The 20,255-nt window shown below is 41.7% G+C and overlaps 1 protein-coding gene across 9 annotated transcripts in view; it reads right to left on the minus strand.

Annotated features, from left to right (window-relative positions):
* The window catches only part of NEK10 (NIMA related kinase 10), a 376,418-nt gene that overhangs the window by 328,215 nt on the left and 27,948 nt on the right, over window positions 1–20,255 (minus strand). For 8 of the 9 annotated variants that reach the window (XM_008266081.4, XM_008266080.4, XM_008266079.4 and 5 more), the window contains exons 4-6: window positions 18,201–18,331; window positions 14,930–15,028; window positions 2,548–2,632 (exon numbers count right to left, since the gene is read on the minus strand). In XM_008266081.4, the coding sequence (XP_008264303.2) occupies window positions 2,548–2,632; window positions 14,930–15,028; window positions 18,201–18,331 (315 nt within the window). Of the gene's footprint in view, window positions 1–2,547; window positions 2,633–14,929; window positions 15,029–18,200; window positions 18,332–19,123; window positions 19,232–20,255 lie in introns of all 9 variants that reach the window. The other variant, XM_008266082.4, reaches the window with a different exon arrangement.

Consider the following 20,255-nt stretch of genomic DNA (forward strand, 5'->3'; position numbering starts at 1 on the left):
CCAGGCTCCTGCATTTGGCCTGGTCCAGCCCTGGCTGTGTGGGTACTTGGGAATGGACGGTCTCTCTCTCTCTCTCTGCCTCTCTGCTTTTCAAGCAAAATGGAAAATACTTATTTCAATGAAAATTTTGAAAAAATAAATACAGCAATTACAGGGCCAAGAAAAGAACATTTTTATGTTAAGGAAAAGGAAGGGTTTGCATGGATGAGTGAGCCTTGGCAAGGGAGAGGAATATACTCTTGAGATAAGAAGAAAGGAAAGTTGCATGACAATCCAAATATCTCAAACAAAGAGAAAACAAAAGAGCTCCCCCAGGGATGGCCTTAGCCTCTCCTGTAAAACTGATGATGATGTGATTTGATAAGAATGGCAGAGCAGGAGGGGGTTGGGTGTGAGAAACGGAGTTGGGCTGGAACAGTTGCTGTGAACACTGCAACACTGAGCAGAGAGCAAGGCAATGGCAAGGCCTGCTGAGAGTCACCAGCATTTTGTAGAAAATCCCAGCACAGTCTTGTGACTTTGGCCAATTCTTGGAACTCCAGATGTTAACCGACTGTCTGAGCTCATGCTCTTATATGAGCAAAGAGTACCAGGGAGGAGAGACTGAGAGTCTCTCTCTTTGTGCAAACATTAGCCATAAAAGGGATATTCATTCAATATGTATCCTGGTCACAAAATCTCATAAACAAAAATGGTTACTGAATTCCTTCCCTTATATAGAGCAGTGCAATCAAACTTATTCCAATCCATGAAGGACTAGGTAAAAAAGACAATACTGTAGAGGTGAGATCAGTAGAGTTTGACTCCATTGTCATTAATTTTCCTAACATGTAGAACATCTCTAAGGCAAATATTTTGCTACCTTCTACAAGTTGGAAAGCTGGATTGTCCTCCCTGAAAACTCTTATGGACATAGTGTCTTCATCCAAACTGAGACACATTGGAGAATTAATAAGGGCACCACGCACAATGAAGTAGGAACAGTGGGCACATGCTGAGGACAGACCTCAGAAACAAACGGCCCACCCTGTGATACAGAAGCAAGAGGCAGCTCATATTTACAAGGCCTACACAGCTCTGTGTGGTTAGATATGGGGAATTTTCTATCCTCTAAACACAGAAAACTGCAAGCTCTCAGGACAGACAGCCATTTGGAGGCTGCCCTGCTTCACACTTTCAAAAAGTTGTAGTTAGCTCCACTATAATGGTACAAGGTCAGTTTAAAATACAGTTTAGAGGGAGACAGACATGAATCCCAGAAGACGCACACCAGAGCAGCCTCTGAAGCTGGTTGGTACCAAAACACTTCCAAGTGCCAACAGGGGAACAGGTAGTAACTGGGATAACGAACATTCTGACTTGAATGAGAATTCATCAATAAAATTGAATCCAAAATAAAAGATCAGAATACATCAAAACTTCCTAGTAATTTATGCGGACAGAGCAGAAAATTAGATGCTTTCCAGGATTAAAAAAAAATTGTGAAAACTACAGAAACATACATGAAAAGTAAGGGCACTTCTTGGATATTTAATATCAGTCAGCAGAAACAATGATCAGTAAGCAATCCTCAGGCTTTGAGGGAATGGTTCTCAAACTGTGGTCCCCAACTGGCAGCATCAGCGTCACCTGGGAACTTGATAAATATGTGTGGTTTTTTAGTCTTGATCTCAAACCTACAGAATCAGAAACTATAAGGGCAAGGCTTTCAATAATCTTTAAGTACTTCAGGTATTTCCGATGTGTAAGAAAGCTTAAGGATGGCTGCTTTATGCAATCAGCAATCTGTCCACCAACCGGGGCTAGAAGGAATAATTCCCTTGGGCAAGGTGAACTTTCCTTCAGAGTCTCAGAGCTGAAGCACTAAGTCCTCGCTACTCAGAGTGTGGGCTGTTGACCAGTGGCATCAGCAACCCCTCAGCAGTCCTGGACCCAGGTTTACAAGATTCAGAAGCAGAACCTGCATTTACAAGATCCCAGGGGGAATCAACAAGCATATTACAAGAGGCATGGATCTATAGGCAGCATATTCAACTAACTAGTGAGAAAAGGAAAAGATTCTTGACCTCAAGTTCCTCTTCAGAGACAAGTGGGAGGCCCCTTCTCAGCTCTCAGTCTTGGACTGCAAATTGGGAAGGAGTTAGAGTCTGGAGCAGCTACTAAAGCTGCAGGCCCTGACTTCCCTACTGGCTGCCATGGGAAGAAGCCCCCACTTGTCACTGCTGACATTGACTTAGAACATCCTTGATGGTGTGGCCCACTGACACTTCTTTGAACTGTTAGTTTAGAACTCCAGGTAACAATGAAAATATACACCAAAAGTTCAATCCACTTAATCCCATAGGCTTTCCTGTAGAAATGTAAAGACTGTGTTGTCCCCATTAAATAACTCCTTTCAAATGTTTTTAAATGGCATGTGAGATACTTTCTGAATTTGAAGCTATTTAGCTGTGATAGGAAAAAAATTAACATAGTCTACTTCAAAGAAGAGCCCACCAATATTTTATTTCATCTTCATAATAAGTAAAAAAAAAATTGTCAACCAACCTGATAACATGGATCCCTCATTAGTAGCCTCAGACAGATTAACACTCTCAAAAAATGAATTGACGGGGCTCGGTTAACCCACTCTCTGAAAGAAGAAAATAGAAGAGAATGTGTTCATGTTTAAAAGCCTAGTGGAACAGTTCATAAATAATGCAAGATAATGGAAAGAGAATGGAGAACACATAAATGATTGCACACTTAGTTTATTTCAAGGTTTATTTGCAATGGGAACTATTTGGTACTTGAAAACTTGACCCATTTTAATTTGAAACACATATAAACCATCTTCACCACTAATAAACAGGAACCCAAAACTTACTTAGCTCATGGCACCCTAACCAATATTTCATAACACCCTAAACCAAAAGAAATAGCTCTAAATTCCAATAATTAGTTAGATCCAACTTAATAATGAATTATCCCCTAACAACTTAGTGTCCACTTGAAAAGGAACATATATACATCAAAAGAAGAAGACTTTTATTTCTAAAATAACACAATGCCTTATTTATGCAGTGTGTATACCTGTAATGCTCACTAACTTCTTGAACCTAGGAATCAGAGTGCATACCACCTTTCCTGTTTCTTCTTCCCCTTGATTTTCACAGGGTGTTTGCTTTTGTCATAGCAACCACTGGGAACCTAGCTTCAGAAAGATATGCCATCACCTCAAGGAAGGTAGAGCTACCTGATGCTGAAACTGTTAACTACCATGAGAAGTTGGTGCTAAGTCTGTGTTTCCCTTGGGAATTTAAAAGAGCCCATGGTGCCCTGGAAGTTCTCTGCATCCCCAGGGCTCTGTGCCGAGCAGCTCTGGAAGCACAATCCTTCCTTGGATCAGTTTCTCCAGATTCAAACCCTGAGATGAACATGGTAGATGCAAATGAATGATGAGGAACATGCTCTCAAGAGAGATCTACTTGAGTGCATAATTATTTTTATTATTGGCTTTTAGTTATTATTCATTTGAAAGGCAGAGAGATTAAAAAAAAGAAAGAGAGAGAGAGAGAAATCTCCCAATCTCCGGTTTGCTTTCCAAATGCCCACAACTGCCAGGGCTGGACCAGGCCAAAACCATGAACCTAGAACTCAGTTTCAGTCTCCTGTGGGGACAGGTACCCGGATACTTGAACTATCACCTTTGCCTTCCAGATTGTTCATTAGCAGGAAGCCAGAATTAATAGGGCTGGGTCTCAAACTCAGGCACTTTGTCACGTAGTGGGGAGGAGGGGGAAATCCAGGTGCTTCTAAAACTAAAGGTAGACTTCAATCAACCCCAGAGTTGCCAAGCAACCAGGATTACTCAAGGCTGGTAACCATCCTGTGGTTCATCCTGACTCCATATGGTACATACCCTACATTGAGAAAAACATGGCAAATATGAAGTATATTTTGAATTAAAAACAACCAACTGAGTGGGTACTGTAGTTCAGCAGTTTAAGCTGCCACTTGGGTAACCCACATTCCATATGGGAATGCCTGGTATAGAGACCTGCCTATGCTTCCAACCCAGCTTCTTGCCAATGTACACCCTTCGGGGCAGCAGGTGATGGCTTAGGTACTTGAGCCCCTGCCACCCATATGGAAGACCCGGATGGAGTTCTTGACTCCTGGCTTCAGCCTGGCCCAGTCCTGGTTATTGCAGGCATTTGAGGAGTGAACCAGCAGATGAAAGATATCTCCTTATCCTCTCTCTCTCTCTCATCCTACCTAGTTATCCATCTCTCTACCTTTCAAATAAGTATCTATAATTTAACTTTAAAAACAATAATTTATGTGAACACTTATAAAAATCTGGTTATTCTAAGTTTAATCCTTATAAATGGGGAGAGGGCACATAGTGAGGAAAAGTTCCCCTTTCAGGTGCTGGGGTAGGTTAAAGATAGCATGTCGCCCAAACAGTAAGGCAAAGATGCAAATCCCAAATAACTGACAGAAATAGGAGCAAGCTGCAATACTGCTGGCAACCCAATGAGGCTGAACGCCGATTACTTCTCACTCTTTAAGAGGAAAAGTCACAGAACATTCTGAGAGATGAATCACCCTACAGATATGTGTTCACTTGGTACTTTTCCTGTGAGCTATATACAGTCATGACCTTTCCAAAGTGTTTTCATAGTAAAATAAAAAGTTTTGTTTTCCTGTTTCCTATACAAACATATATACATATACCCCAAAAAGAAAAGAAAAATTCCAAAATGAACTTCTTTTTTACTATCAAAAGAATGTAAATAAATGGAGATTTCTAGAAAAGTCTCGGAGTTGCAAGTTCTATTCCAAGCAAATGGCATTTTTGGTTTTGTTTTGTGATTTTTGGGACTGAAGCCCAAAGCTATTAATATTTCTACGTGATTCTGGCTGCACCGTCATAAATGTAAATAGAATTCTTGGTGTCTGAGTCCTCTGGCTTCTCCACTCAGGGTGCTGACCTCTGAAGACACAGTTGGTCCCTCCTTGGCTCCCAGCCCGTAACCTCCAGCAAGGACATGGTGCATGGGATGGAGCTGTGGTGTTCAAGGGGAAATGAGTGTGCTGTAAGATGATACACACATCTGTCTGCCAAGGGCTAGGGAGCTAGGAAGAACACAACTTAATGCAACCAGAGAATTACTGGGAATTACAGAGCTAGACCAAAAAGGCTGTCTTCATTCTACTGACACAGAAATTGCAGCCAAAGGAACTCAGTGTCTGGTCTCGGGCTGCACATAAGAAACAGAGCTGGGTGCCTGACTCCCAGTCCAGTGCTCCCTCCAACCCTCCCCTTCTGCCTGGGTCCTACACAAGGGTATGACTGGAGAGAAACAGACTCTTCAAAAACGTGTAACAGGGATAGGAGCACTGCAGAGAGTGGAGTGGGGGTCCTTTGACACAGCCCTGAAAAACTTGTCTATCTGCAAAGAGAGGGTTTCCCCAGAGGGTATGTCTCAACACAGCAGCCTCATAGAAGCAAATGCCTGAGCAGGCAAATGTTTATCCCCTCCAGTGACTGAACGCATGCCAGTGCCCTCACTGCACTATTGACACATAGCAGTGGGATCAGCTCCCCCAGCCTTTGTCCAGGACCACTTGCCATTCTGCTGTCAGTAGAAAAGAGAAGGGGCAACAGCACTAGTGACATGGTATGTGGAAAGAGAAAGGGCAGGTGGAGTTTCAACTTCGTGCACAGCACAAGAATGCAGTACGTGACACGAGAGCTCCATGAGAGAACCAGTCACAAGGCTGGCAGATCACCTTAGGGAACTGTGGCTACCGCAATTAGTGAGAGCCCCACGTGGTCTGGGAGGGATGAACTGGATCCATGCACTCAAACGGCAGCAGCGATCACCCCTGTGCAGCATGCCTCTCTCCCTCTCACTTCCAATAAGCAACTCTTTTCATGTTGTAGTAATGCAAAAAACAAACAAACAAACAAACAAACAAAAAAGGACGTGCTACCTTTGACTCAATGTTTAAAAGTACAGGAATTCAAGCCTGTTTCAACCATCAGATTCATAAGGCAGTGTCAAAATTTTGTTTTGATAGTTGAGAAAGTAAAATTCACGTAGAAATATGGATGCAAAACTTGAAAGGGTTGGACATTGGGTGCAGTGGTTAGGACACTGCCTGGCGTGCCTGCATCCTATATAGGAGTACTTGAGTTTAAGTACTGACTGGGAGGCAGCAGTGATGGCTCAAGCACTTGAGTCCCTGTCACCCGTGTGGGAGACACAGACTGAGTTCCGGAATTCTGGATTCACCTGACCCACCTCTGACTATAGGAGGCATTTGGGAAGTGAATCAGCAGATGGAAGATCTCTGTCTCCCTTTCAAATAAATAAAAATAAAAATTTAAATAAAGAAAAATTTAGAAGAAACAAGACTATGTGGCGAAATTCATCATAAATTATTATTTAAGGAATCATATGGTGTGTTTCTCCCTTTCAAGTTGGTCCTTCTTTTTCCTCTGTGTCCTCCACTAAACCTTGTATGGAATGTCACCCAACTGAAAGTCTACCCATGCAATCAGGATAGCCCCTAAATTCAGAAGGATATTTAGTAGAAAGGATCTTCTTCAAGGTCTTTTTTTATGTAATTGATGAAACTTCAGAACACTTTTAAATATTTACTCACCACCTGCTATTAGCCAAGCATTATCAGAAGCCCAGGAGGACAGCTGAGGAAGAAAGCATGTCACAACTCATGTTCTAAAGGGAGAAGACAATAGAGTTCATATTCCAAAGGAAAAGCACACTAATAAGCACACAAAATAAAAATGGACACCAGTTGGGAATCAGCGAAGAACAAAGGTTAAGGTTTTAACCAGTTCCATGGTGCTATTTCGGGAGAGTGAGAGAAGGATTCTTTGATAAGATTAGCATCTGAGGGGTGGGCATTGTGGTGCAGTGAGTTAAGCTGCTGTTTGAAATGCCCACATCAAATATCAGAGTGCCTGGGTTCAAGTCCCACTTCTTCCAATCCAGCTCACTGCTAATGGACACCTGGGAAGCAGCAGATGATGGCTCAAGTACTTGGGTCTCTGCCACAACCATGGGAGACCAGAATGGAGTTCCTGGTTCTTGGCTTCAGCCTGGCTCAGTTCCAGCTATTGCAGCCATTTGAGGTGTGAACTGGTGGATGGAAGATCTCTCCCTCCACCCCCACCATCTTTCAAAATAAATAAAAATAAACCTTTAAAAAAGATTAGCATCTGACTTTATTTTTTTTTTTTTTTTTTTTTTTGACAGGCAGAGTGGACAGTGAGAGAGAGAGACAGGGAGAGAAAGGTCTTCCTTTGCCGTTGGTTCACCCTCCAATGGCCGCCGCTGCAGCCGGCGCACCGCGCTGATCCTGGCAGGAGCCAGGAGCCAGGTGCTTTTCCTGGTCTCCCATGGGGTGCAGGGCCCAAGCACCTGGGCCATCCTCCACTGCACTCCCTGGCCATAGCAGAGAGCTGGCCTGGAAGAGGGGCAACCGGGACAGAATCCGGCGCCCCAACCGGGACTAGAACCCGGTGTGCCGGCGCCGCAAGGTGGAAGCATCTGACTTTATTGAGGGAATGAGCCATATGGATGTCATGGTCACAGCAGCAGAATAGTTAAGCACATCATCCCCAAGTTAGGAGTCCCAGGTGTGTGCAAAGAGTAGTGAGGAAGCCAGTGGGGCTAGAGCAGGGCAAGAAAAAGAATGAAAGATGCTGAAGTCAGAAAGAGAGCAGGAGCTACAGCATTCAGGCACTAGTAGAATACAAATAACACTTGTAAATACAAATAGAGCCTTTGGTTTTTCACTTCGAGAAGCCACTGGAAGGCTTTAAACCGAGTATTGTCATGATATGACTGAGATTTTGAAAGGATCCTTCTGCATGTTGTGTTGAGAAGAGTGTAGAGAGCCAAGCATTGAAAGCAGGGAGCTGAATGGCCTGGGAAAGCGGTGGAAGATGACCCAAGTCCTTGGGCCCCTGTACCCACATGGGAAATCTGGAAGCTCCTGGCTCCTGGCTTCATATCTGCCTAGCTCTGGAGGTTGCAGCCATTTGGTGTTAGAAGACCTCTCTCTTGCTCTCTCTCTCTCTCTCTCTGCCTCTCTGTAACTCTGCCTTTCAAATAATAAATAAATAAATCTTTAAAAAAAAAAGAAGAAGAAGAAAGAAAGTAGAGAGCTGAGTGAGTCTACTGCAATGGTCCAAGTAAGAAATGGTGGCAGTTTGACAGAGACATGTACATAAAAAATTCTAAAGCTAAGATTTTGGCAAAGGGATGAATTAAAAACTCACAAGTCCCAGGACTGGCATTGTAGTGCAGTGGGTTAAGCTGCCACTCGTGATACCGGCATCCCATATGGGCTCTGATTCGTGTCCCAGCTGCTCCTCTACCTACCCAGCTCCCTGCTAATGTGCCTGGGAAGGCAGCAGAAGATGGCCCAAGTGCTTGGGGTCCTGCAACCAAGGTGGGAAAATCTGCTCCTGGCTTCAGCCTGCCCCATCCCTAGCTATTGTAGCATTTGGGGAGTGAATCAGCGAGTAGAAGATCTCTCTCTGTGTCTCCCTCTCTCTTTGTAACTCTACCTTTAAATAAATAAATAAATAAATAAATAAATCACAAGTCCTAATGTAGACATATTAATTTTGAGATACCCAAAGAAAGAAGAGTCTGGGAAACAGAAGATGAATTTACAGCAAAGAACAGTGTACCTACAAGCTCCAGTCTCTGCAGGAAAAGCTGCTAGGGGAGTCCAGGGATGGGTGGGCTTTCACAGGAGTACTAGGACTGGTTGATTTTTAGCTATAAAAATGTGGTTCCTGAAATATTACCATCACTTATTCTCTGGTTCTCAAAGGTTTGTGCACTGATGAGAAACTGTCATTTATCAACATGGTCAGGTTTAAAACTGGTTCTGGTGGATATTTGTGGCCCAAGACCAATCTGCTATTTCCTGGGAAGGTAAAAATGTCTGAATTTCATGCCTATTAGACATCAGTTGAATAAGTTTCCACAAAGCAGTAACCAGTATCAGTAAGGAGAGAATTTGAAAGCTAAAGTAATACTTTTCTCTGGACAAAACTGAAAACAAATCTTAATCTGGCCGGCGCCGTGGCTCAATAGGCTAATCCTCCACCTTGCGGCGCCGGCACACCGGGTTCTAGTCCCGGTTGGGGCGCCGGATTCTGTCCCGGTTGCCCCTCTTCCAGGCCAGCTCTCTGCTATGGCCCGGGAGTGCAGTGGAGGATGGCCCAGGTGCTTGGGCCCTGCACCCCATGGGAGACCAGGAAAAAGCACCTGGCTCCTGGCTCCTGCCAGGATCAGCGCGGTGCGCCGGCTGCAGCGGCGGCCATTGGAGGGTGAACCAGCGGCAAAGGAAGACCTTTCTCTCTCTGTCTCTCTCTCTCACTGTCCACTCTGCCTGTCCAAAAAAAAAAAAAAAAAAAAAAAAAAATCTTAATCTGATCAGTAAAGAAGCAAGAAATTAGAAAATATTAGAAGAAAAGAGAACCAGTCAAGATTTGACCTCAGTACCTTATACTTCAGTGCTTTAGCTCCTATATCAATCAGGTGAAACTGAACTAGATTTTCTTCAGAGACAATTCCACTTCTACAATTTCATGATTTTTTTTTTGCACAAGTGTATGTGTGTGTGTGTGTGTGTGTGTGTGTGTTTTGTGTGCATTTTTCAGTGTGGAATAAATCCTAAATAATACCTCATGAGAAATAAAAAACATACCAAATATTCACTCAAAGCAAGGTGATCAGAAGTAGAGGAATCATCATTTACTTGAGGATTGAGTTCCTAGGTTCTTGCAACTTATTTCCTTCATTCAAAGTTGTGAAATTGAGAGTAAAAGAGAGACAAAAAATACCCAGTCCTAAAAGATGCTCAATCAATGATCTAACTCTTTTGAAAATTCAACTCTAGGCAACAGGTGTTTGGTGTAGAAGTTAAAAAAAAAAAAAAAAGAGCCGGCGCCGTGGCTCAATAGGCTAATCCTCCACCTTGCGGCGCCGGCACACCGGGTTCTAGTCCCGGTTGGGGCGCCGGATTCTGTCCCGGTTGCCCCTCTTCCAGGCCAGCTCTCTGCTATGGCCAGGGAGTGCAGTGGAGGATGGCCCAGGTGCTTGGGCCCTGCACCCCATGGGAGACCAGGAAAAGCACCTGGCTCCTGGCTCCTGCCAGGATCAGCGCGGTGCGCCGGCTGCAGCGGCGGCCATTGGAGGGTGAACCAGCGGCAAAGGAAGACCTTTCTCTCTCTGTCTCTCTCTCTCACTGTCCACTCTGCCTGTCAAAAAAAAAAAAAAAAAAAAAACTCTTGAGACTCCTGCATCTCATATCGGAATGCCAATGTACAGGTTCAGAATCCACTCCTTATTTCAACTTTCTGCTAGTGTGCACCCTGAGAGGCAGCATATGATAGCTCAAGTATTTGGGTCCCTGCCACCCACATGGGAGACCCAGATTGAGTTCTTGGGTCCTGGCTTTGGTCAGCTCAATTCTGGCTGCCGTGGGCATTTGGTGAGTAAACCAGAAAATGAGAGTTCTCTCTCTCTACACCCCTACCACTATCTTATTCAAATAAACAAACACGTAACTAAAAACGTTTGAAAAATTCCACTTTATAGCAGAATACATTTTCATATTTGCATAAGTCCATCAAATAAAGTAAAAGCATAGAAGTTAAAAATATTAGAAGGGAATATAGTTAAGGTTAACATAGCTATTTCTAAAGGCAATGTGAAGGACAATTTTTTATTTTTTATATTTTTCCAAATTTTTCACGTTTTACAAATAATTTAATACAAAAAATTCTAAATGAAAAACCTCAGACTCAATGTTCTCCAATAAAACCAATATCAATGACTTGAGGCGAGGATAAAAAATCCAGGATGTGTTGTCCAGGAGCTCACGGTATACCAGAGGAATAAAATAGCTCAGGGGTTTTAGGAGGGGAGAGGAAAGAAGAAGTGCACCACAGAGATGGGCCTTGTGATAAAAGGGAAATGTATTTCATTGTGACCTCAAAGAGCTGAGGAGATGCAGTGGACAAGATCAAGAGAAGAGGCTGAGAAGCAACAAGATCTCAAAGAACTTTTGTGAACCACTGGGGAACTGGCCAATAGAAGATGCTTAGGCACACAAATACAACCCTGAGACTTTGGGGGCCTTACTAAAACTTCATCTGCATCTAGTTTACGGTAATGACTGGAGGCTCTCCCTTTAGGGAGGTTCTGCACTATCTAACAGACTTTACCAGGGGGACTAGGCCTCTCCTTTCCTAGGAAACCTTCAAAGGTAACTGCTGGCCTCTCTGATGAGATGAAATCACTGAAAAGCATCTCTCCGTAAGCTTCATGATTCTCAAGAATTGGTTCAAAACACCAAAGACTTCCTTCCCACATCCTAACTCTGGTCTTCCCATCTCACCTCCCTCTGTGATGGTGTCTGGACAGTCAGCACTGAGGACCAGGTGGAGCTCAAAAGGAAAACAGCCACTTCCATCATGGTCAGGAGTGGACAGGGACATTGGCAGTCTGATAACCATACCAGTCGTCTTGGTTCAAAGTTTCTAGAAAGTTCCCAGAGCACTTTTTGTAGCAATTTTGAAGAAGACTGTGATGGCTTGGCCAGATGTTGCTCTCTAGTTCAAGGAGTCCCCTCTTATACATAGTGTAAACACATTCCTCATCTAGTCTTCCTAATAACTCATTTCCAAAATATTTCAAATGTGTAGCAGATATTTCAGGAAATTGGACACAGTAAGGATAGTAATTTTTTCCTTTTCAGAAAAATGAATGAGTTTTTGGGCAAATAAGGTCACACTAAATGGATCAGATGGGTCTCTAACTAAAAAGAAAGTAGCAAGGACTTGCTCACCTCTACAAAATTTATAGGCAAAGGCAACAGAAGAGAGAGATCCTGGGTGTTCTAGGACAACAGCACCAGAAAAAGGCCAGATAACCAAATCCACTTTAAAATAATACCAAATGTCATATTAAAGATGGGGGAAAAGAAAATATTACCTTTAATTATGAAACTAAGATGTATTTTATCTTACATTTTACAATTGCAAATGTAAAATTTTACACTTCCCTAGAAACTAAAACAAAGAATAAATTCTGCTGACACTTTTGGCAATTTTTTTCTTTTAAAAAGAAACATAGCATTATTCAACCTCCTTTAATTCACTTTTGATTTTTGCAGGATGAAGAGGTGCATTTTTGTGAATATTTTAGGATTCATAATTTTTTCCCAGTAATTTCTTATCTTTGTTATTCAAAGCATACTCTTAAAGTCTCATCTTGTCAGCCTCCTGACTGACACTCTGTTATTCAGCTGCTAACTTCCCTAATTCTGACAAAGCCTCAATTGTCAGATCCTACCTGTACAGCATCATCACTTTTGATAACTTCATGAAATCTCATATCTTCAACCAGATTTGCAAATTCATTTCATGAGTAAATTGTACTGTATCATAGAATCTTTGTATCAGTAAGGTATGACCCAAAAAAGTGGGAGCCCAGAGGAGCAAACACACCACAAGAGAAATTTCAGTAGAGGTCAATTTTATAAATGCTCAGCTATATTCAGCATAGTGACAACTCACTTTTCTACTCAATCTCCTAACAACCTGGTCTTGGATACCAAGTACCTTTATACTTCCCTGTCAGAGCCAGTGAGATGGGAAAGGAGTGAATTTATTTTCTAATATCAGAAGCTACTATAGACAAATAAAGTTATGGAAAAAAGAAAGACTGGAGGACCAAAATTTATTTCTATCCAAATAAGTGAATATTGTGTAACTAGGAGTAATCTCAGGTTCAGAGTGGATGTTTTCCCTTGACCTTTGAGATTTACCTTGAGGTATTTGCAGTGTTACCTTACCTGACTCTGGATTAACAAGTACTATCTAATTCCAGACTCCACGGGGCAATTCCATTTCTGAGAATGGGACAGTGATCACAGGTCACTCTCAGGCAAAGAAGACAGACAGGAGGTATCTACAAGCTTTGGGGAAGATTGCAGATGAGGAGAGTGAGATAGAAGAGCAACAGCATCACATTAATGGGGCAGAAATTGAGAGAGGAGGTGGAGGGGATCACACTTCACAGATGAAATTAAATTCCCCAGAAATCCTATTTTTAGGGTAAAATTGAGTGCTATAACATACGCCTTGAATATGCCCAATCTTGTCTACAACCAGGATTGGACCAAAGATCAATGTTCCCACTTCCTAATCCCGTGCAGTCTTTAGTCATCTAAATACAATATATATTTACTATGTTTCCCCTTGTGTTAGAATGATGGGTAGCTGTTTTGCTGACAAAAGTAGACTTTGAATCCCCAAGAAGAAGGGGACTGCATGTCCCAATTATCTTTGCATTTTACCTCCTCTTCCTTCCTCTATCTTTTGCTTCCTCCCTTCCTTATACATAGTAGGTGCTCACGAACTTGCCTATTAAATTGAATCCAAGTTTCCACTCAACACTAAATCTGATGTTCCAAAGAGAAGGGACAAGAGGCCATAGTAGAAACGGTCTTGAGATGTAATTCTTCCGTGAATTTAAAATTAAAGGGGAATGAGAAGAAATGGGGTCTTAGTCATCTTACTAAGGTTATATGGGGTGAGGGACAATGTAAGACCTTTATACTTAAGCCATCCTTTATACCAACCCTGTTTTTAGAACAGAACTGAGCATAGCAATCTGTCAACAGACAAAGGATGACATAAAAGGATGCTCTTGATGTTCAACATTCCTGAATTCCTTCTCCTACTGTGAAAGCACAGAGATCTACAATTATCTCTTCCTGGTTTGAAGATTTCCAGGGACTGCTCACGTTACAAGATACCTCATTAATCACTAAGAACCTGAAAAGAGATATCTTGACTTTAGCATTGTTAAGATATTTTTCAGTTGGTTGATGTCAACCCTTGCCTGACTGTTTTCCTAACAGTTTCTGCATCTAACACTTTCCCAAAGTACTGACCTACAAATGACCATGTTAGTTGTTTTTTTTTTAATAAAGAACATTTATTCCTAATACCATTTTGTGCAGAATTATTTTGCTACTCATATTATTCTACCTGGTTAAAGCTCAAGAAGAAAACAATCAAGGACAACTTCAGATTCTTGATGGTGTGCAGTAATGGTTCAACAACCTTATAGTGTGCGGTCAAAAGGTGAGCAGTAACCTCAAGTTCATAACCCTAGTGAAGATCTTAGGCTTCTTGTGTCATCCAGGTAAATCTAATAATCTCCTGCTTAAACCAAGCACAACAGCATGACGGCTACAGTCCCATCCTATACCATCTTAAACTAATCTATTTGGCAGTTACTGCCCAGTGCTTAAATAAGCAGTAAGAATGGATCCTATCCCAAAGATCAGTGTTACAGCTCCACATACACCTGTGCTAGGACAGGCCACAGAGCAAAACTGGGAATATCTGATCTGTCCTCAGAAGAAACTTCCTAATGAGGCTGTGACTGGATGTTACACACTCATCCTTCCTTTCTTCGAGGCCAAGGACAGGGCAGCCCATTTAATCAATCATTGTATCTACTACAAAATGAGAACGGTGTACCATAAGAATGGTGTCCTTGGGGTTGGCCAAAGTCTCTTTCATAAGAACCCACACAGTAAACCCCTCCTTGAGTATACAAACTCAAAATAAGACAATGTAACTGAATGTTTACTCATTTTACTTCATCTATCATAAACTGCAGTACCTAACCAGAGTGACAGATGCAATGCAAGGCCTACTCATTCACCTCCTAAACTACCTTTGTTCTATTTTATTCTGTAATTACATGGTATACAACCTTGTAAACTGCTTCAAGTCACATTTTGTATACAAAATATACAAACTATGTCATTCTTGTGTGAACATCTGTTGTCTTTTCAGCGACGACCTTACCTGCAAATGAGTCTATTTTTCACCAATGCTGTGAAGATTTCCTGAAATAGTTTGTGCTGGGGATGTTTGCTGAAATTTCTCTCATTCTTGTAGTTTATACTGAGGTGAAACAAGCAGAAAAATATTTTGTAGTAAAAATTGTTTAGGCTGCTTCAAAGTTACCAGTGTAGATAAAAATCATCTTTATTCAAATATTGAAGGAATATTAGGGTTTCTCATATTACCAAAGGCAAGTATCGACTGTTAAATGAGGAACTAGAAATTCAAGTATGACATTCATAATGTTATAGTCAAGCATATGTATGTCATTTTGCCAGATCAGTTAAATTATTCCCCATATACAGTTAACTGTTAAAATTGTTGGAAAGAAGAAAGGGGTATAAGGAGAGAGGGAACGACAGGGGCACATTATCTGGACAGCTAGGCAATAGGCAGAGAAAAATTCCTTTCCTTTTCCACCCAGTCTTGATCCCACTGGCTGCTCTAGGTATCAACACCAGGGGTTAGCACATATATTTCCTTGGAAGTAATATGAATTTCGTAGACACAGTCTGCATTCCTTCAGGCATGTTGATTGACTGTTGCTGTTGACTATGTTGTGTGTGTGTATTAAAGTTTTGTTCTACTCTCAGCTTCTTGCTGATACTACAACACTCCAAATGGGTTAAAAAGGAGGAAGATGAGCATTTGGCCTCGTGGTTAAGAAGCCCAGTTGAGATGCCCGCATTTCACTTCGCAAGGCCTGGGCTCAATATCCACTTCTAGCTCCTGACTCCAGCTTTCTGCTAATACAGACTTTGAAAAACAGTGGTGATGGCTCAAGTGATTGGATTCCTATCACCCATGTGGGAGACTTGGATTGAGCTCTTGGTTCCCATATTCGAGCCAACCTAGCCCAGGCCTTTGTACATATTTAAGTAGTAAACCAGCTGATGGGATCTCTCTCCCTCCCTCTGTCTGTCTCTTTCTGTCTCTCAAATAAATAAATAAAACAAGAGAATTTGGTTTACAAAGGCTCTAAAAAAAGGAGAGGATAAAAGACAATATACAAAAGGTCTCATTGTTACAGAATATAATTTGAGCACCCTGAATCTAAAAATTTGAACACTTCAAATTCTGAAATTTTTGAGTGCCAGATTTTGGAAGATTTCAGATGTTCTATTTTTGGATGAGGGATAGTCAATTGTCAGTCTATACTAACATTCCAAAATCTGAAAATCTCCAAAATATGAAAGACTTTTCTGGTTCCAAGCATTTCAGATAAGGGATATTCAGCCTGTATATGATATAATATTTTGTGTATATTAAAATAGAATAATTTTAAGAAGTAGATCAAATAATAGATAGATAGGCAGGTAGATAGGAGACAGGTAGATGATGACTATACTACTTCAAAGGCAAGTTCTTGTGTTGCCATTTGTTTTCATTAACTTATTTTCATTTTTATTTGAAAGGCAAAGAGGCAGAGGAAGATGGAGAGTGATCTTCCACCCGCTTGCTCACTCCCCAGATACTCGTAACAGCAGATCCGGGCCAGGCTGAAGCCAGGGGTCCAGGTCTTCCATGTGAGTGGCAGAGACCCCAGTCCTCAAGCCATCTTTCACTGCCTCCCAGGATGCACATTGGCAGAAACGCTAGATCAGAAGCAGAGCTGCTGCAATGACAACAAGGCACTACAATATGGGACGCAGGGGCCCTGAGCAGTGTGCACCAAATGCAGCTCCCCCACACACTTTATGCTGCCATCTGTAGGGTTCATTGCAGTCTTACAGGTGCCACTGAATGGCACGTTCCCACTCTAGCCAGGTGAGGGTTGTAACCGGTTTTTTATCACAGGAAACTAAAATATGTAAGAATTTTGAAAGTATTTTGTATTCCTCTTTGAAAATATATTTTAAAAATATGTATCCCTGGGCCGGCGCCGCAGCTCACTAGGCTAATCCTCCGCCTGTGGCACCGGCACCCTGGGTTCTAGTCCTGGTTGGGGCGCCGGATTCTGTCCCGGTTGCTCCTCTTCCAGCCCAGCTCTCTGCTGTGACCTGGGAAGGCAGTGGAGGATGGTCCAAGTGCTTGGGCCCTGCACCCACATGGGAGACCAGGAGGAAGCAGCTGGCTCCTGGCTTCGGATCGGCACAGCACGCCAGCCATAATGGCTATTTTGGGGGTGAACCAACGGAAGCAAGACCTTTCTCTATGTCTCTCTCTCTCACTGTCTAACTCTGCCTGTCAATAAATAAATAAATAAATAAAAATATGTATCCCTGGTGAGTGAGCATTTGGCCTAGCAGTTAAGATACCAATTAGGATACCCTCTTTTCACATTGGAATGCCTGGGTTCAATTATCCAGCTCCAGCTCCCAATTCAAGCTTTCTGCTAAGGCAGACCCTACGAAGCAACAGTATTACTAAAGTAATTGAGTTCTTGTCATACGTGTGGGAGACCTTGACAGTGTTCCCAGTCTCCACCCAATATGGGCATTTGGGAAGTGAATTAGCAGATGGGAGCATGTTCTCTCTCTCTCTTTCTCAAAAAAATTAATAAAGTAAAATAACAATATAAACCCCTTTAATGTCATGTGACTTTTCTGGACTATTAAAATTCATTGTGATATGATAGGGAAAATACATGTAGCCCAAATAAATGCATGACACCTCTAGAATATTCATACTGATATTTCACAGCACTCATTATTTACATGGCACTTAGTGCCATGTGACCTAAGCCACTATCAAACTAGAAGAATCAGCTCCTGGCAGGGGAGTGATCCAAAGGATGTGTAATTCCAGGAGGTCTGCAGGGAAACAAACATGGGCTGAGGCTTTCAGTGTTAAAGGTGAGGTGATCTCCCTGCAACTGAAAAACGCCATTGTTTTGACAAAGACTGTCTTTAACCATCACATCTGCTCACAGCATCAACTTCCTTTATGCCTTCCCATTACCTGCAAAGAAGCAAACAGACCAAATGCTAAGACAAAGCTGGGAGTCGGCCGATCCAGGCCAACAACCTGGAACCACTTCCTCATTGAGCAAATGCCAAGTGTATGTCAGCACAGTGTCCTACAACTCCCAGGTCAGCTCCACCTGTGACCATTAAGCCTGTTATTTGCACATAATTTCTGGGAATGATTCAAGTACTAACTGAAGTTACTAAATTAGGAAAACCCACGGCAAATTTTGAAGCAGGTTTTAAGTTTCAGCCCATGATAAACCTAAAATTTTGTTCTAATGAGAATAGGTTGCTGATGGCAAGGGAGACACTGGATTTCTTACCTAAAATTTTCAAGTTCAACAGCTTCTGTAGACTCGTGCCACTGGCCTTGGGCTCTGTGTCCACCCACCTTGATGGTGGGCTCAGACCTTGTCATGCTATTTTGGGCACTATCGAAATTAATGGCTGGAAGCTACAGAAATGGAAAAACAAAGCACATGAGGACTCAATCCAGCATTGCATAAAGAAAGTAACAAAACGGGGCGAGGGAGAGGGAAAAGTGAAAAGAACACCTGGGTTTTTTCCCAGACCAGTAATTAAGATGATAGTTATGTCTAATGTAACAGTTTTTTCAAAGACTGAAGCATCTCTAACATTTATAATCTCTACTTCATGATGCTGTATTTTGCGCCATAGTTTATCACACCACCTGTCATCCCTGAGGGTGATTCGCATGTTATCAGTTTTCTTCTATTATAACGTGACCATGACACCGGCAGAAATTTGCCTGGTTTGGGCTCAGTTTTGATTCCCCAGCACTTAAAGCATTGCTGAGGACCCAGCTCTGAGTGGGCGGGGTGGGGGAGCAGGAGGCCTGGGCATCAGCAGTTTTTGAAGCTACTTTTGTGATTCAAAAGTGCAACCAGAGAGTTTCTGGATCCAGGTAGAAAGCTCTGGAATAGAGTGAAGTGCCCACATTGAGCATGAATCATCACTCAATCAATCATTCTTCAACATTTATCAGGTATACACACTGCTTGCCAGTTGTTACGGATGTAACAATAAAGAAGATTCTATCACTTTTAGTCAGTCTGAACTTTCTTATTTTTCAATCCAAGTCATTAGAACATATCATAGAATTTACCATAGAAAAAATAAAAATTTGTTTAACTATAACAACTTGACAATGTCTTCCTTTATGATATGAAATGGTTAATTATTCATAAAATAGCCAAGTTATCAGTATTCAAATAATTTGACTTACCCGTATTTATCTTTAATTGGGATAAGACTTGCTTCCCATACATTGGGCATGATCTGGATTAAAAGGCTATTTTCTCCAAAGCACAAATCAAAGTTGTTCTATAATTAGCTAAAGTATGACAGATGAGGTAAGCAGAACAAAATGTACAAAAAAGATGAATTTTTCAGTAAATTACTCTGGTGTATATAAATACCCAGTACAGCTATGTTATTCTTGTTATATTATTTCACTGAGGTATTTGAAAGAAATCAATGTAAAGACATAATTTCCCTTTCCAAAGAGAATATGCTTGACTTCCCATAAGGTATTCTGGTTATAGAAAAATACATTATAAAACAAACATTATTTAACTATGAGTAGTTAGCAAAAAAATAAAAAGCCTTATTCATAAGATACCAGCCAAGATTAAATTCTTAAAATATTAACAATAAATCTTCCATCTGTGAAACCACCTTTCTAACTCAGTGTAGTCGGCTGATCGTCAACCACAACAAGGCAATAGGCCACAGGCACTGAAGGCAGTGAGAGTGATTAAGAAAACAAATTCCCTGGTCAGATTCTGTGTGTTTAAACCCTAGCTACACAGTCTTGGAGAATTTATGTAATCTCTCTGTACATCAGTTTCCACATTGTTAAAATGGAAAAAAGAAGAATATACTACTGAGTTACAATGAAAATTAAGTGAGTTATTATTTATAAAGCACTGTTTAGGCACCAAGCATAGTTCTAAGTGCTTTATAAATACTAAAACTGCAGAATTATCCCCATTCCACACATAAATTTGGTAAACAAGCAAAACATATCATTACAAATTAGGTGATTTGTAAATGCAAAGTGTTCACCCAAGTGATATAGGATGTGAAGTCACACAACAAGCAAATTTTCCAGTGTTATAGAAATACAGAAAACAAGAAGTGGGTTTTCCAAGCCCATGGGGCTTCCTTTCCCCTTGCCAGGAGCACAATTCCCAGAATACTGTTTGCAGGAGAGAAGGCAGCAGCACAGTGAAAACATGCCCAGGCCACTCAAAGAAGAGGAGCAGAGAGCTACCAAGCTCATGGTTTTGTGAGCAGGGCAGGCAGCATGTACTGAGAATCAACTGATGGAGTTGGCCATCCACAGCTGCAAAGGC

This window comes from Oryctolagus cuniculus, chromosome 4, assembly GCF_964237555.1.
Source record: "Oryctolagus cuniculus chromosome 4, mOryCun1.1, whole genome shotgun sequence".
NCBI lineage: Eukaryota > Metazoa > Chordata > Mammalia > Lagomorpha > Leporidae > Oryctolagus > Oryctolagus cuniculus.